Here is an 18,415-nt window from a genome sequence, read left to right on the forward strand (position 1 = left end):
GGCTAGGTAGAATTTAAAGTTAGGGGAGAATTTAACATGCTGAAAGGCATGATTGACCTGTGACAGATGATGGAGTCAACGCCACCAGAAACCCATGGGCTGGAAGTGTAGGAGATGCCTCTCAAGTTTGGGGTGCCGTGGTGGGACGAGGAAATGTACACTGGGGTGACAATCAGCCAATGCCTCCTCAGCTCCATACTCACCCCTCCAACATCATGGTGCCTTTGCTCAGGCCAAGACACCCTTCCTCCTCCTTGCTCATGCTCCTGGATATGTGTCTTGGTCCCTTCTGAGATGTAAACACTCACCATACCACCCACACTCTGCTATCATTTGGATACATCTGGCCCAAAGAATCAGAACACAAATGGTGACTGAGTTGCATAGACATGGATTTTCTTACATGAATCAAAATCTGACCTAAGGTCAGGTCAGACTTCCCAGCCCATCTCTTCCACTGTCTTGGGCACATTATCCAGGGCATCTCATGACTGCAAGATGGGCGCTGCACTGTACGCATATGGCCTCACTCAAAGACAGGAAGTAGGCGTGTGTCTGGGAACCCTCCAGAAACTCTTATGTCTCATTAGCCAGCCCTAAATGGCTAGTGTAAATGACCCTGGGAAAGGAAGAGGGGAGGGCAGTCACATTTGATTAGACCAGCCATGAATCTTAGCCCTGAGGTAAAAACTCAGCCAGAAAGGAGAGAGTACGGCATACTCTAGCCGGGCCAGCTCAGGGACTCTTACTCTCCAAAGACGGGGTTTACTGTGGGCATGCTTCCTTCTGCTGCTCTAGGACCAGGCGGCCAATGGGGCTTGCTGAGACTTGTCCTAGACACAAGACATCAAGGCAGAGGACAGACCCACAGCAACTTCACACAGGCTGGGGCATTCACCACGAACCCGTGAACCTGCAGAGATGCACAGACGTCAAAAGGCAGTTATGTTCATCCAGATCTGGAAACTCAACCACATATGGAGCCTTGGAAGATCTTCCCAATTGCTTTGTATATTAGACTATGAACTATAGCCAATCTCCTTGACTCTGCCTTCACAGAGAGGCCCCAATTCCTTAGCAAGTCAAATATGAACTGAACTCATGCAAGAGGACGCAGCAAGAAAGCCACTATATACAAGCCATGAAGAGGCCTTGGGAGAAACCAACCTTGCTCACACCCTGATTTTGTACTTCTAAGTTCCAAAACTGTCAGAAAATAAATTTCTGCTTGTTAAGCCACCCTGTCTGTGGTATTCCATTACGGTGTCCTCAGCATACCAACAGGACAGCCATTCCAATTCAGGCTCCAAAACTAGCCATTCCAGGCTCATTTTCTGCCACACATTTAGACTACAGTTTCCAGAGTTCCTGGTGTTTTCAGAGGGACCACACCCTTTCCCACCTCCTACCTGTCCAAAAGTGGTTCCCTCCTGCCTAGAATGCCCTTTCCACCTTCAAGACTTAGCTGAGAGTCACCTAGCCTTCTTCCTGAAGCCCCAGCACAGCACTCATGGCTCCCGCATGCAGACTCCTTGGAGCTTGGCACTGCCTGTGACGACTGTGCAGAGGCAGCGACAGAGCCCTTCCTTTCTGTGTGTCCACACAGATGAGGTGTGCAGAAGAGCACTGAGAGGTCAGAACTCAAACAGGCCCAAGAATCACAGCTGTTTGCGAACCCTCCACCGCTGTCCTGCAAGGGGCTTAGTTTACATTTGGAACTTAAGCAATTCCTATCACACCATCAGCCTCACATCAAAACAAGGAAGTAGATGCAACCTCCTTGCTGACTTCTGGGCTAGATGGAAAACACCTGCCACACTGCAGCTGCCTCTTACAGATGCATTTTCACATGCAGAATGAGCTGGTTAAAGGGCAGCCACGCGGCAGCTCAAGCGATTTCCTGCTGGGACTGCTCTTGTTCTGGGTGCTGCTAGCTCCTGCAAGGGCACTTCTGGATTTAGACACCCTCTTTCCACACAGAAAGCCAGCACCCTGAGCCACCCTCAGCAGCAATGCTCTACTCAGCTCTGCAAATCATCCCGACCTGGTCTCTCTGCTCTAAACACAGAGAAGCCAAATCGTTCAGGCAACAAACAAGTTTTGGTCCTTTATTTTGTGCCAGACATGAAACTCTACAGTAGGTGAGGGCTGAAGATATTCAAATAAAAAATGAATTCTTCCCTGGGCAAGCTCATAGGTTATTCCACCCCATGAGATACAAACCATCCGGTACCATGTAAAAAGCAAAACCTCGGAGAACTTGCCGGGAGGTGGAAGAGGTGGTGCCTTATGTAAGGTCACTCAGAGGCGATACAGTAAGAAAACTTCAACCACGGTCCCAACTCCTAGCACAAAAACATCTTAGCCCCATGTGGTAGATTTTGAAAATGACCACAAAATATCCTCTACCTCACCTCTGCTCCTTGGATGTGCCTTCACACACTCCCTGTGGGCTGGCTCCCTGGCTTGCATTGGCCAGTGGGTTTTAAGTGAACTTGGCAATTGCACCCTGCCCTCCACTCTCCTTAACCTTTGCTATTGGATCTGCAGTGTCTCCCATGTACTGATGGCTTGGTCCGCAGCCTGTAACACTGTGGAGATGTGGTGGGAGCTTCATGAGGTGGGCCTAGAGTGAGGAAGTTAGGTGGCTAGGCATGCCCGAGCAAAGGTATTTGGACCCCAGCCCCTCCTCTCTGTTTGCGGGTCACCATAAAGCAAGCAGTTTCCTGGCCACAGGCTCCTGCAGTTGCACAGTGCTGCTGGCACAAACAACCAGGGACAAGCGACCACGCACTGAAACCTCAGAAGCTATCTGCTATAATAAGCCTTCTCCTTTTCTTGATTTATCTCAGATATTTGTCACAGTAAAAGAAAGCTGACTATGCAGCTGTGAAACAATGCCACTCCAAACAAATCTAGACTCGTCTGAAGGATGACAAGCCACATGGAGAAGCTCTGAGGTGACCCACCAATCCCTACCACCCCTGACCTATGGGTAAAGCTCTCGAGACCAGCAAGCCCCTCACTGGCCTGAGGTGCATGCGCTCCAGCAGCCCACCACAGATGGACTAGGGAGCCAGCCAGGGCCCGCAGAGACCTAGACTGAGCCTGCACAGAGCGCCAACCCCAGAACTGCGAGCTAAGTAACAACAATGGGTGACAAATGCCTGACTCCCCTGCCCATTGCAAGTCTGGTAAGTGCAACATGGCACTACTGACAGGCTCCCTCTGGCCAGCACAGGCATTTCCACACCACCCTGATATGTAATCAGGACTGAAGGAGGGACACTGGCAAAGACTGAGATGCCTTTGCATGTAGATGCTTTCACTAAAGTGTGCTTGAGTGGCTCCAGCCTTAGTGGTTGGAGTTGTTTGGCTCTCCCTCCAGCCAAGAAAGACAATCGGCTAAATTATCACACTTACTCCTTGAATAAGTACAGTTGAAATAATAATAAGGAATAAAATAACAAGTGCTGGCCACCATGCAGAGAAAGGGGGAACTTTCCACACACTGTTGGTGGGAATGTAAATTAGTACAGCCACTATGGAAAACAGTATGGAGGCTTCTCAAAAAACTCAAAACAGAGCACAATATGATCCAGTTATCTCATGCTTGGGTATACTTCCAAAGGAGATGAGATTGTGTGACAAAGGGATGCCTACACTGCCATGTTTACTGGATGGAATGAATGAAGAAAATGTGGCATATTTACACAATGGAGGAATAACCAGCTATGAAAATGAATGAAATCCCATCATTTGCAGCAACATGGATGGAACTAAAAGACATTATGTCAAGTGAGATAAGCCTGGCACAGAAAGACAAATATGACAGGTTCTCATTCACATGTGACAGCTAAACAAGTAGACTCTGTAGAAACAGAGTAGAAAAGTGGTCGGTAGAGGGAAGGAAAGGTGGGGAGGAGGCAGAGAGAGGATGGACAGCAGGTGCCAAAGCGCAGGGAGAGGACAGTGAGCTCTAGTGTTCTATAGCACAGTAGGGTGACTGCAGGTCACAACAATTTGTTATGATTCTATACAGAAGAGTAAGAGAAGGGTCCAAATATTCACCACACAAAGAAATGATCTATGTTTCAGGAGCCAAAAATGCTAATCATCCTGATTTGATCATTATACATTGCACCCCATAAATACAATTGTGATGTGACCATTAAAAGTAAGAAATAGCCAAGCGCCAGTGGCTCACACCTGTAATCCTACCTACTCAGGAGGCAGAGAGCAGAAGGATTGCAGTTTGAAGCCAGACTGCACAAACAGTTCATGAGACCCTATCTCAAAAAAACCAATCACAAAAAGGGGCTGGTGGGGTGGCTCAAGTTGTAGGCCCTGAGTTCAAGCCCTAATACTCAAAAAAAAAAAATGTAGTTACCCACATATACACACATTCAAAGTTAGTCATACCACAGTAAGATCCCTGAGGTTTCACTTAGAAGTATCTAATTACCCTGAGTGATATCTTAACAAGAATTTCAGCGGCGTGACTTGTTCCTTGTGGTTTTCTTGCGCAAAGCCAACGGAACCTCTGGCACCTGTAGCAGTTATCGGGGACTTTCAAACCTTGCTAACTGAGTTCAACCGTTAAGAAGAAATAGTGAGGAACTTAGGGTGGGTGGGGAGGGAGATGGCACTGAGACCCTGGCCTCACAGGCATAGCAGCAAAAGTGGGTTTGTGAAACTCATTACTCTGTCCCCCTAGGTCTACCAGGAGGTGGGCGAAGTAAGGGATAATGGGGGGTCCAGGAAACAAGCCTACGGCATGGACCCAGAGCTGACCAAGTGACTGCAGATAGCCAAAGACCTACCCCACCTGCCATGGTTCCAAGCCCATCCCACGCTTCTTTTGAACCACAAAGTCATCTTATGGGAAAGATGCTATTAGTCTTCATTTTAAAGATTAGAAAATTGAAGCAGAGACTCGTCAAGTAACTTCTCCATAGTCTTATGGCTTACTCATAATGAACACAGTCTGGTCCTGGGGCCCAGCTCTGGGTACTTCAGTTCTCACTCCCCAGACTTGCATCCCTTCAAGGCCAATTTAATGTAAGAAACAGAGCAAAACTTCTAAAATGTCTAAAGGCAGTGATTTCTTAACTAGAGGGCTTTCATCTCCAATCCAATGGGCTATAAATGACCTGGAACCAACCTGCCTTGACAAGATGTTGTCCAGGGGCTACATATAACTGAGGGAGTGTTCTCATTTCCTGCCATCTTTCTCTCTTTCAATTCTTTATTCCCTTTTTCCCTTGTCTTCATTTTGAGGTACCCTTGCCCTTGTCACCTGCCATTTTCTTACAGGCCTCTTGGGCTTCTCATCCTCCTACAATGTAAGTCTCCCACATCCCTTCTTAAGCCAACTGCCACTACCACCCAGCCTCCTTGGCATCACCAAGGTGCCCACAGGCTTCTTGCCACTGGAAAGGGAGCCATCAATATGGACATTCAGTCCAATGACTTCTGTAGGGAGAGGGAAACAGTGGATTAAGACCTCTCCAAGCCTCACCCCAAAGTGGACATGGCTCAAGTTCCTCTGGGAAGGGCTAACTTGGCATTTCTATGGAAAAGAAGGCAGCACAGGAGCAACGGGATAGAGCAGGAGAGACACATGGTCAGGAGGCTCCCCAGCCCCAAGTAGCCCCTAAGGAGACCGGAGGAATTCATGTTCACTCATCTAGCTGCAGTACCTCCATGATAAGATAGTTAACACAGCTCTGAGGTCACACCTGCCTCTGTTCACGCTCACATACTCATTACGTTAAAGGTCCATAGATGCTAACCCTAAAGCTAGCCCCAAACCTTCTGGAAGTCCCCAAAGTTAGGAAGCCTGTGAGCCCTTACAGCCCAATCTGCTGTTTCTCCAAATCCTCTTTCTTACCTCTGTCCTTCCTTCCCCTCTTCCTTCCTCTCTTCCTTCCTTCCTTCTCCCTTTTACCTCCCTCCCTTCCTCTCTCCTTCCTCCTTCCTTCCTTTCTTCCTTCACTCTTGGCTTCCTGAATGTTGATAGAGTGATGGCCCTACATGAGGCCATCTTGCTCAAACCTTTCTGGGAAAGGTGAGGTGTGACTTTTCATCATCCTACACAAGAGCATTTGTTGAATGCCAAGATTAGGACCAAACAGTCAGAGTTAGCCAAGGAGGGAGGCATGTCAGGAGAGTGCTACAAATGTTCACTCAGGGCTGTTGCAAGTAGAGTGACCCGCAGTACACAGTTCCTCATGTAGCCCTTGAATACATAGAGAACAATGTTCCCAGTTTCAATCATGACCCCCATGCATCCCTACCCCCATCCCCTAAGGAACAAGGCTGTGAGAAATGAAAAGAGCCTCCCACCAAGGAGAGCCTTGAATGACCCACAATATGGGACAAGGGTCACTTGTAATCTCAGCTGTAAAAATCCACACCACCAAAGGCGATTTCCTCTGTGGACACAAAGACCAATAGCCAAGAGCTTGCTGTGCGTCCATGGACAAAGCGTAACTGGGGCTAAGATCTCAGCCTAAAAGGTGCTGATAAACAGACAACAGTGGACAACGGCTATATTCAGCAAGCTGCTTATTTTGCTACTTTTCTTCTTAGACTCCACTGCAAAACAAAGCCAGACTTGTATCTGTAGAAGATTCTTATAGCAACTGGAAGAAATTATCCCTTACCGAAGCTGTTGGAAAAGTCAGCTACCAGAACAGCAGCCGGCCTTCCCCTTGCCATCAAAAGCTCTTTGGTATTCGAAGAGTCTTTAAAAAAAAAAAAAGCCCAGAAGAGATGCCCTATTTAAAAACAAGAGCGTTTGCTGTGCTATCGCTAAGGCAAAGATAGCAGCAGGTGAAATAACAGCTTCCTACGAGAGAAAGAAACTTTGGGAAATTCTTAAAATAGGCAAAAGAATAGAGAGGTGCTACAAAAGAGGCAGTAATCTGACTAAAAATAATGTCATTACTGGATATCCATGGTAGGGTCCATTTTCTCAGAGTTTAAGGTAAATTCCCTGGAACAACAGACACGACAAAGGCGCTCAAGCTTTGATGCCACATGGTGCCGAGACGGTGCAACTCCTGATTCCTTCTTGTCATGAAGGTTGTTGTGACTGACACAAGGAATATCTTCCTGGTGACACTAGCAATGTTGTTCAATGTGGGCTGCACTGCACCATGCAGCCCAGGCTCCCTCTCCTCCATTTCTCCCGCTCACTGGCTCACTTCGCCAGTGCATGTCCAACAGTGTTTGGGGACCCTGCAGGTGCTTGCTATCAGAGAGCAGCCTAGCCGCTCCTGAACAGAGGATAAGCTAAAGGTGTGTGTTGTGAAGGAGATGCCCAAGGTCCCTGGATGGCAAGAGGTGCATTCTGCTGACATGTGGCGATACACCTGGGAGCCCCCCTCTGCCCTCTGTCATCAGGCATGGACAGCTTCATCTTCCCCAGCGCTACCACCATGTGGGCTACTGCTCACCGTGACTCTGGCCTCCACACCTCTCCAGCATTACTTCAAACACGTATGTCATCTAGCAGTTGTCCAACCTACAGAGCTGTGGATCTGGACTTCTCACCCCCCCACCACCCCTCAACCCCTCACTGCTCTGGCCTGGCTCCCCTCCCCCGTCTGCCCTTCTGGAAGGTAGAATTCAGTCTGAAAGCCCTGGATGAATGGTCCAGTAACTAAAATCCAGTCCACACTCTGATCACCCACCCTGGGGCTTCGTCTGCCTGGGGATGACACATGGCTTCATGGGAGCCGTCTCCGAGTCCTTTCCACATCATGGTTTTCCATGTGGCCTCCATTCATCCCTTCATTAGACACTGTGGCGTTTGCCACACTCTCTGTTCCCCACAGGTCTCAAACATGGAAGCCAGTAAGAATCATGTGCTGAACAGACCTGTGACAAAAAAGCCTGACGCAGGCTGAGCAAGAAGACTGAGGAAAGGCCCAGAGAGGAGCTGGCACTGCCAGCTAGGTGACCAGGTAGGTGGTGTAGTTGGCACCCAGTCCAGGTGGCACATGTTCAGAAGGGCTGCGGGGGACATGGGAACATCTTCCTATGCCTTTATACACCCAAGGAGGAGCTTGCAGAAAGGTTCCAAGCATCGAATGAATGCCTTAAGCTGGGGGCAAGACGAAGTACAGAACTGGCTTACAACCTGCCTAGAAAACCTGAAGGGAGGGCAGAAGCCAGGCTGACCTTTGAGAACGAAGTTTCCAGGAGGCAGAGGGGATGGAAATCATGCCCAGCCAGGTGGTGATGAGTCTTCATCACCAAGGTCTAGACCCGAATGGCTGGGAGGGACCCTTACCCCTGCAGCCACTGGTCCACACCCAAAAGGCTGGTGCCTGGTGTAAGGAGGACATTATAGGGTAGCAGGAGGGAGGATGGTTTGAGCCATCTGAATATATCCTAGCTTCCAGCAAAGAACTTCTTCCCCAGGAAGATTTGCATAGGTAGGAGGGAATGTCCTAGCATGGCACTGCCAGCATTATAGACAGAGTGGAGGGCTTTCAGAGCAGGGACCAACATGACACAGCAAAGGGCAGGACTCAGACCAGTCAACAGCTGAACCTACTCCATGGAACACAGGACAGCCCTCTAGATCTACCAACAGCCACCATGCTGGGTACTTCGGCAGGGTCCATAAATGATAGAACATCACCCTTTTCAGTCCATCCCCCATCATGTGCCCCACTCATGGCCAGGAAACCAAATCACCAACAGGAAAATCCTGGCAACCACAGGGCTGTCAGTCCTGCCTCAGCCTTGGGGACCTGGGGGAGGCCAGGGAGGAGGACGCAGTGGGGAGAGCATTGCTGCAGGGCTACTGGGAGGGAAAGCTACATTGCTGAAGTCTGCGGCCAAGAGAGGAAAGGAAAGCAGAGCCAGCAAGGCCTGGAGAAGGGTTAGGTTCTGGAAGGTCTCTGCAAATGTGGAGAAATTTGGAACAAAATGCCAATGGAGATAACAGATGAGTGGCTTGTTGAAGCCCTAAGGCTGGGTTCTATAGGAGGGTGGAGGCTGTGTGGGTGTGGAGTGGGGTGGGATGTGCCTACGGACAACTACAGGAGCCAGGATAGCACACTGGAGATGGCTCCTTTCATACGCCAGTTGTTACCGTAACAACAGCTACAGAAATGAAAGTGTGTCTGCTCTTCAGATGAAGGAGTGATCTAGAGCTCAAGTGCACAAAGCACAGGGGATGTCAGATTTAAGGACAGGGGGCACTGGGTTCTGTGTTCCATCCACTCCACTTAGCATCTACCTCTGGGTAGCCTTGCTGACAAACGGATTAATGTAACTACCCCATGCCTTAAACTAACTGGTTGGGGTCAGAGCTGGATAATCACATAACTACAGTGTTCTTCAGCCTTCTGGTCATACGGAAAACAAATCAGCACTTTTGGGGCATCTAAGGCATCAGATTATTACTGTTTTCAGAACACCACTACCCCCCACCTCAACAGTGTCACTCAATCATTCACCACGTGCACACAGGCACCTCACTCTTCTCATATGGCTATGTAATTCTCAGCAGTTAAGTGGGATGAGGACCACTTGGTGCTAAGTGATACGCCAGGACACACAGACACCATGAACATCACACCACAAGAGCCCACAAAGTCCCTAGACCTCCATCCAGTGGGCCAGTCTCCACGAGTCCACCAATACCATCAGCGGGAATTCACTAAAGAACCAGTAGTTTAAGATGCCAGAGAACGGAATCCAGATAAGGCAGCCATTCACCAAGGCACAAGATTATTTTTTCCCCCCAGAATGGATATGTATCTTTAATCTATCTTAAAGACATAAATATATGAGTGCCCGATTAGGGAAAATTTATTAGATTTTTCCTTTTCATCCTAGGACGTGATGTTTACTTTAACCTACAAGATTAATCAGGAAAACATAACCTGTAATCTCTCATGCTTGGTGGTGGTCAAGGAGAACAAATCCAGCTGCGAGCCAGCATGTGGGGCAAGATAGTTTGTAACTTTAGACCTCTGTGTCCTCTTGAAGAAAGCAGCAGCAGTAACAGTAACACTTGTCTCCAGACTACTGTGAACGAGGAATGAGACCACGGACCCCCTCCCCCACAGAACCTTCTTGGCGCCCAGTTCAGATGCGATCTATCGTAAAGGGTGTAGTATTTGTTACTATCATAAATACTACTAGATGAGCAGGAACTTGCCTTGATGCTGCCAAATGGAGGTATGAACCCTCAGAGTGATTAAATCCTGGAACTCCAGTCTGCTATATCAAAACCAGCACTGTGCTTGTTCACAGTGTCATGACCATCTGAAGATCTGCTTGCTTCTCTCTCAGTGTCCAGTTTGAGGAGCTCACATAACTTGCTTCCAGAAAGCAGGTTCTGCCGGTTTGGCAGCTTGCAGCACGCACCTGTGACTGTTGCTCTGAGCACCTACAGAGCCAGTCCTGGAACCCAGGAAGTTCTCTGAGGGCAGAATATCCAAGAGAACAAGAGTCAAGAGCTCTGAGGAGGTCCAGGAGCAGAGGTCAACTTTTTGACCACAAAAGCAACCCAAACCAGATTCAAGTGACAAAGGCACCCTCACCCCAAGACAATCCCAGGGCTCCCGTGGGAGAGATAAAGGAACAGGTGGAGATCATTCAACATTTTCCCAACAGAGCAGGCTTGAAGGGCTTAACTCCTTCTTTCTTTTCTCCTTCTTCCCTCTCCTCCTCCTTCCTAACTGGGAGGACTCATAATCATGCAAGGCCCAGATTGTACTAAGGAGGGAGAAAAGAGCCCTGGGGTGGGGGGTGGGCTGAGGCCCAACATGACCTGAAGTCCCCTCCCTCTTCCCCCAGAGCAAACCAGATGAGGCTGGGCAGACATCATCTGGATCTCCCAGACCATGCAAGAGCCAGCCTGCTGAGCAGTCCTGGTTACTAAGATCTGGAGTTGCCACCCTTACAGATGGCACAATCTCTGCCCTCCACTGGTTGCCCTGACCCATTCTCTAGGATCTCCCAAGGCCTCTTGGGGGCTGGGGCGGGGGCAGGACCTGGTCTGTTCCCATTGGTCAGGGCTGGTTGTAAAATATTTTCCCCAAGAGGGAGCCCCCACCTCCAGGCTCCCAGTGAGCTCACTGATTTGTATCACCCCCAGGAGGTGGAGGCAGGGCAGGGAGATGGTGGGCTCCAGAGCCAGGCCACCTGGGCTGGCCATGTGACTGGGTGACCTCGCCTCTCTATCCTCTTCCACAACATGAGGATATAGGGAATTAACTGAGCCACAAATGCTAGTGGCTCTGTTGCTGTCTCTATGTCAAGGTTCCTGCCCTTAATGTTGTTTTTTGTCCTTGACTTTCCAGACCCATATTTCTTCCAAATCCTAGGGCTCAACAACCTCGCTGTTTGGTCCCCTGACATCCAACACAGGCAGACACTAATTTCCAAGAGACAGCTCAGTTTAAACTACAGAGTTGGGCTGCCTCTCTAACTAGAGCAAAAGCAAAGAGCAGAGAGCTGCCTGCAAGGCAACTTCAGCAGGGAGACTGTGAAAACCAGCCCCCAGCCACGGGAGGGCAGCCAACTCAGCCATTCCTAGCCCATTCCACACTACCCTTCCCCCACTGGAGGGACTGCAGGCCCTCTTTATTTTACTGACTTCAAACTAGGACACCCTCATTAACTCAACCCACAAAACCCCCAAAGTCTAAGACTATACATTAAAGACTTTGACTTCCAATTTCTTCTCTTTCTGTATATAAATCAAATAACTCACCACACAATAATTTGTTAGAAATGAAACAAGAATGTGCAATGCTATCACCAGTTAAGCCAGAGTGAGAATTAATGATGAGTTACACACAGGCACACACAGACACTCTCTCCTCTACAGGCTATCTTTTAGAACCGGAAGAACTCTAATCAGCCCACTGTCCACTCTGGAATCACATTGGAAAGAAAGCAATCACAAGTTGGTGTAGCTGCCTGAAGTTATGACATTAAGCCAGGACTTTAAAGTCCCTGACTCTGCACTGTTAACACACAGCCACCTGAATAATATATACCTTGCCGAAGATAACAGGAGAAATACACAGCCATGCTAGGGTGACCACTGTGCTAGGGCCACAGAGTGAGACACCATATATATCGAGTGAGACACCATATATATCACAATAGAATCCCTAGAAGACAGAAGGCCTGTGGAACAGTAAAACATCCCTAGAACAGGGAACAGGAAATGTTCACATGTCACCAGGCCAATTGTTGCCACAAATAATCTCTTTCTCTGAATAACACAGACAAGCAGGGTTTTCCTGCTTCATCCAGGAGGAGCAAGTAGCAGAGAGCAGCTGTCTGGCTGTGGGCAGCCCCAATGCTGTTTGCCACAGCGAGGCAGATCCTTGATGGAAAATGGACAGAGTGATAGAGCTGGCACAGAACCAGAGGAAACACCCAGACCACTTCTTCCCAGTGGCACCCGGATGTCATGTTCTGAAGCTCACAATTAAGCAGGAAAAGAGAGCAAAGGTTATATATATACTTACATATATACATAATTTTAGTTTTCTTATGCATTTACAGGATTTTCTTTAATTGTTGGGTTTGATTTTTAAATGAATGCCTATACAACAGGAAATCAACTCCAGTATAAAAAATAAAGTCATGTAGAATTTTTGAAAGCTGCCACATAGTCAAGTCAGAATCCTAGTCATCAGACTGAAAAGAGAACTCTTGCTTCTTAATATTTTAGGAAATTGTAAAGAGCAGTGCTCAGCTCTGCTACACTGCTGTGCCCAACATCCAAATGGCATGGTAGTGGGTCTGGAGAGGGTGGCCCCTCAGGAGATGTGCCAAGACCAAGCAGGAGGCCCCTTGCCATGGCTGGCTGGAGGAGGACTTACTTGGGTGTGCCGGTGGGCTTCCAGTACCTGCAGAAGAGGTACTGTCCGTCCGCGTTGACCAGGTGGGGTAGATCCTGGTATGGAACGCTCTGTGGGGTCCTTCTGGGAGAACTTTCCTCTGGCATTGTGGATGGGTCTTCAAGCCCTTGAAAGAAAAATGGACATATTCCAAAGTCAAAACTACAGCAAAAGCTCATATAGACTGGGCAGCAAAGCCTTGCCCTAGCAGTGTTTTTAAAAAGCAGCTTAAAAAAGAAAAAGCATACCTCCATTTGAGAGATTTTTTTAAAAATTACATTCATTTCTTGCAAATCTCCCAAAACGGAAAAATCCCATTTGTCCTTAAGAAAATGCTCACTTTATTTTTTAAGTGCCTCATTACAGCTTTCTCCCCCTTTGCCATCTGTGTTTATTTTAAATCATTTCAGGAAACTTCATCTTAAAGACTATTTTAGCTGTAATCAAGCGGAAATGATAGTCAGCTCGGTGGGTACAAAGCCCCAGCTGCAAGGAGACTCATCTTTCTTTAAGTCTCCAGGGCGCAGTTCCCGGGGGCACAATAACGAGGTCCGCGGCACTCGGGTTGTTCCTGCTTTCTGAGATTCCGGAGACGCCAAGACAAACCTGTTTCCATTACGTCCCGGCTTTTGCATTCCACCACCGCCACCGCCTGAGGATCACCGCGGGCAAGTCAGGGCTGTGCCCTCATCGCGGCGGGCGCCGGGCAGCGTCCGGGGCTCCCGCGCTGCTCTCCGCCCCGCGCCCGCCCGGCGGGTCCCGGCTTTCGGGCTCCCGCGCCCGCTCCCTCCCTCGGGGCGGGGAAGCGCCCGCGCCGCTCCACTACGACTTGGTGTCATCACTTTCCCCAAACAGCCCGCGGGAGGCGCGCGGGAGGGAGGGAGGGAGCCGGGGCCGGCTGCGCACCCCGCACCTCGCGATGCGGACGCGGGCCCCGAGGCTCGGACAAACTTTGCCTCCCGCACGCCTCGCCCAGCGCGGGGAGCGGGGCCCCGCAGCTGCCCTGGGAAATGCTCGGCACTTCGCCGGTGTCTCCGCACCGGGGCTGGGAAGATGGAGGGGACGGGGACAGGTCGGTTTGGGCTGGTACGAGGTTCGCGGGCGCGCGCTCACGCGCACACACTGCCACGCGCGCACACACCCGCGCACACACCCGCGCACACGCGCCGGGAGTGCGGCGACCCCGGCCGCGGCTCCCACCCCTGCGGCGCTGGCGGCGGGGGCGGGGGCGGGACGCAGTTACCCGGGCCTCGAGCGCCGCTGTCACGTTCCCCGAGCGCCGCGGGTCCGGGTCTGCGGCGGGCCAGGGCGGACGAGCTGCGCGCGGCCGGCTCCGCGGCGACAGGGCGCGGCGTCTGCGCCGCCACTTTATCCGCGGCCGGCTCGGCGGCGGGGGCGGCCCGCGGTGGGTGGGGACGCGCGAGGCGGCGCGGGGAGGCGGCGCCGGGCCACGTGTGCCCGGCCCGCGGGGAGGAGCGGGCGCCGCCCGGGGACCGGCCACGCGCTCCTCCCAGTCCCGGGTCTGTCACGGGGCCCTGAGCGGAGCCGGGTCCTCCGGAGCCTCACGCGGGAGACTCCACACCCACGCGCACACGCGCGCTCCCAGGCCCGCACATAGACACCCGCGCAGAGATGCGCAGATACTGGGAGCACACACCGCATCGCCGCACATGTGTGCACAGATGCCCGCACCAACACACAGGCACACGCACCGCAGGACCCCTTTCCGCGGTCACCGCACTGCACATGGGAAGGCAGATCCCCACCACGCAGACACCACGTGTCTGCAGACACAGGCACCATACATGTACGCGCACAACACACAAACACCACTACACAGACACGTGAGATCCACAGAGACACAGACACCAGGCACACACACATATCACACATGCACAGACATACAGGCTTACACCAGAGACACACGTGGAACAGTTACCCTCTGGGTGCTCCAGGGGACATTCTGAAACCTAAGTACAGCTGACGGTGTGGCCCTGGAGAACACAGAAACTAGCCCTGGACTTGGAGTCCGTATCATCTGCATTCTTGACCCACACTGACCTCCACAGGCCTCCTGGTCATTTCTTTCTTCCTTCCCCAACCACTTACCACTGCAGCAGCACTGAAAGGTACTGATGTTCCCAGAAACTGGTGCCTCAGTGTCCATGGAGGCTTAGGTGCAGGAGAGCCTGCTATCTGACTTCAATGAAACAGACTTTAGTAGGCAGCTTTGGCTGTAGGTCCTGCTGAGCCACCAGCCCACTCTGTGGCTTCAGGCAGCTCCCCAGGGCTTGGGGTAGGGACTTCCAAAAGTATTACTTCATGAGCAGACCAGGTTTGGCGGTAGGGAGCTGGGGGAATCAAAGTTTGGCCTGTGAGTTCATGCACACCATTTGGGGTCCACCTGTGTTTACCTGGGTTGTGGTTTATAGAAAGGAAGGGTGCCTGGTGGTCTGATGGATCTTTTCAGACCTTCCCAGCCCGGTGTCCCCTAACTAAATACTCTGACCATTTTGAAGAGAGTTCACTGGAGTTGGGGTGGAACCTCAGTTGAATCTAGAGCTCTCCAGTTTGGTTACTGACACAGATGATAGTTTAATGTGTGCTCAGCAGACCAGGAATCTGGAGTAGAGAGATTAAGGACCAGGCTGGGGGCTAGCACCTGTAGTCCCAGTCAGTTGTTAGGCTGAGGCAGGAAGGTCACTTGAGCCCATGAGCTCAAGACCAGCCTGAGCAACACAGTGAGACAAGAGAAGGAAGAGAAAGAGGGAGAAGAGAAGAGAGGGGAAAAAGGAAAGGAGGTAGAGTGGAAGGGAAGGAGGGAAGGAGGAAAGGAGAGAGAGAAAGAGGGAGGGAGGGAGAGAGAGAGAAAAATAAGACAAAGATATGCTTTAGTCAATTTCCCCCAAAGATAACTTCTTACAAAAGTACAGTACAATATCAGAGCCAGAATATTGACACTGATAGTCAAGAAAACTCCCACACTCTGGAAGCTGAGGCAGGGTGTCACAAGTTGGGGGCCAGCCTGGGCTACAAAAAACCAAAGTCCCAATAAAACCAAACCAAGAAGCATTTCATCAACTCAGCAATCCTGTGCAGTGCCCTCTTTAGCCTAATCTCCTTCCTTTTCTCCCCCACCTCCTCCACAGCCCCTGGCAATCATGAGTTTGTTCTCATTTCCACAGTTTTGTCTGTCATTTCAGAAATGTTCTGCAAATGAAGTCATACCATATGTAACCTAGTATTCACATTTTCAACTCAGCACAAACCTGGGCTGTGTGTGGTATTCTGTGGTAGAGATGCACACTTTGTACCTGGTGCAGCACAGCTGAGCTGTTTCCAGTTTGGGGCTATTCCAAATAAAGCTGCTGTGAACGTCCATGGACCTGTGTGTGGACGCAAGCCTTCACTTCTCCGGAGGCAAATGTATAGGAAGGCCATTGCTGGATTGCAGAGAAACTGCATTTTTAGATTCTTTTTTATGGGTGTTTGAACTCAGCACCTCACACTTGCCAGGTAGCTCCTTAATCTCTCTACTCCAGGTTCCTGGTCTACCACTTGACCCATGCCCCCAGCCCTTTTTGCTTTAGTTATTTTTTGAATAGGGTCTTGCTTTTATGCCCAGGTGGGCCTACTCTGAGATCCTCCTATTTATACTTTCCTCATAGCTAGGATGACAGGTGTGTGCCACCAGGCCATCTTCTCATTGGTTGAGATGAGTATCTCACAAACTTTTTGCCTGGGGCAGCCTCAAATCATAATCCTCCTGATCTCTGCCTTCCAAGTAGCTGGGATTATAGACATAATATCTTGTCCAGCTAGTTTCATTTTTTGAAAAGACTGCAGAAATGTTTTCCAGGGTGACTGTGTCAATTGACATCCCCACCCATGGGAGCTCCAGCTTATTAGCATTCTTGTCAGCATTTAGCATTGTCACCAAACAATTTTAGCCATTCCTTGTGTGTTTCCTGGTGGTTTTACCTGCATCTGCCTAGTAGCTTACACTATACTGTTAAATGTCTTTCAGCGTGTTTGTCGTCTGCATACCCTACTTGGCAAATGACTCTTCCTTTCTTTGGGCCATTTTCAACTTGTGTGTTATTTTGCAGTAGACCATTGAGAGTTCTTGATACAGGCTTTATCAAGGAAGCCTTTGTGTAGTCCTACACTAGAGGAGAGTGCTTTTCTCTAAAAGTTATATAGTTTTATCTTTTATGTGTAAGTCTAACCCATTTAGAGTTGATCTTTTAGTAAGGTGTGAGACTTAGGTCATAATTCCTTTGTCTGCACACATCCTCGCTCCAGCACAGTTGTGGAAAGGCTGTCTTTCTTCCCTTGAATTGCTTTTGCACCTTGGTCAAAATTTCAGCAGTGTACTTCTGTGAGTCTGTGTCTGGGTTCCTTATTCTGCTCCACTGCTCCATGTCTATTCCTCCATCAAGACCACAGTCTTGATTATTGAAGCTATCTAATAAATCTTAAATTGGATTGATTTGTTCCTCCCATTTTATTCTTCTTTTACAATATTGGTTTAGCTATTCTACTTCCTTCCCTTTTCAATATGAATTTTAGAAAATCTGGTCTATACTTATAGAAATTCTTGCTGAGATTTTGGTAGGAAATGCATTAAACATGTGTATCAATTTGCTGGGAATTGACATTATGACTGTCAAGTCTTCCAATCCATGAACATGGTACATCTCCCAACTCAATTAGTTCTTTGATTTATTCTATCAGGTTGTATAGTTTTCAGCATACAAGTCTTGTATGTGGCTTTTCCAACTTATATCTTTATTTCCTTTAATTATAAATGTCATACTTTAAATTTCAATTTTCCACATGTATATGGAGATAAAATTGATTTTTGATGTTGATCTTGTTTCCTGTGATCTTGATGAACTCACTTATCAAATATAATAGGTGTGGGGTTTGGGCTGTTCTTTTGTTTTGTTTTGTTTTGTTTTTTGTAGCTTACTTGGGATGTTCCACATAGACTATCATTGTATTTGCAATGAGTTTCTTGTAGACAACATGTAGTTGGATTCCTCCTTCCCCTCCCTCCACCTTAGGTTTATGGCTGTGGTATTTCTAGGTTACTGTCTCTTCAACACCAAGTCTGGAATGTATAAGGCAAAACAGAAAACCAAAGAGTTCACCACCATGTTGCTCCTTGGGTTCCTTGTTTTTTTGGTCAGCATTTTCTCTCCATCTTTCAGAGTCTTCCTATGTTTGTTTTCTACACACTATCAATGGTGTTTAGGTGTACTTAACAAGAGGAGTGGGGGATCACACCACTGTACCTTTGGAGGTGCAGGAGACTTGAACCTGGCTTCTTATTTCCATAGGGAAATCACTGGGCCACCAGCTCTTCACTTCCTTTGTGCCCACAGAGACATCTAGTCCAGGATTACTCAAGATATTATGATCTCCAAAACAAGAGCTGGTCAGCAGATCTTCTGCATTCAGATGAAAAGGCTCAGTGACAATTCAAGGGCTCACACAAGTGTTCTTTGTGACCTTCAGAG

At 49.2% G+C, this 18,415-nt stretch overlaps 1 protein-coding gene across 6 annotated transcripts in view; it reads right to left on the reverse strand.

Moving 5' to 3' along the window:
- Mgll (monoglyceride lipase) overlaps positions 1-15,122 on the reverse strand; it is a 103,570-nt gene extending 88,448 nt beyond the window's left edge. Inside the window, exons 1-2 of one of the 6 annotated variants that reach the window (XM_074044579.1) lie at positions 15,000-15,122; positions 12,873-13,017 (exon numbers count right to left, since the gene is read on the reverse strand). In XM_074044579.1, the coding sequence (XP_073900680.1) occupies positions 12,873-13,017; positions 15,000-15,057 (203 nt within the window). In that variant the 5' untranslated portion in view covers positions 15,058-15,122. Of the gene's footprint in view, positions 1-12,872; positions 13,018-13,138; positions 13,441-13,496; positions 13,682-14,133; positions 14,270-14,999 lie in introns of those variants that run through there. The other 5 variants (XM_074044583.1, XM_074044581.1, XM_074044580.1 and 2 more) reach the window with 5 other exon arrangements.
- Positions 15,123-18,415: the final 3,293 nt, after the last annotated feature.

Source organism: Castor canadensis, chromosome 10 (genome assembly GCF_047511655.1).
Source record: "Castor canadensis chromosome 10, mCasCan1.hap1v2, whole genome shotgun sequence".
Taxonomy (NCBI): Eukaryota; Metazoa; Chordata; class Mammalia; order Rodentia; family Castoridae; genus Castor; species Castor canadensis.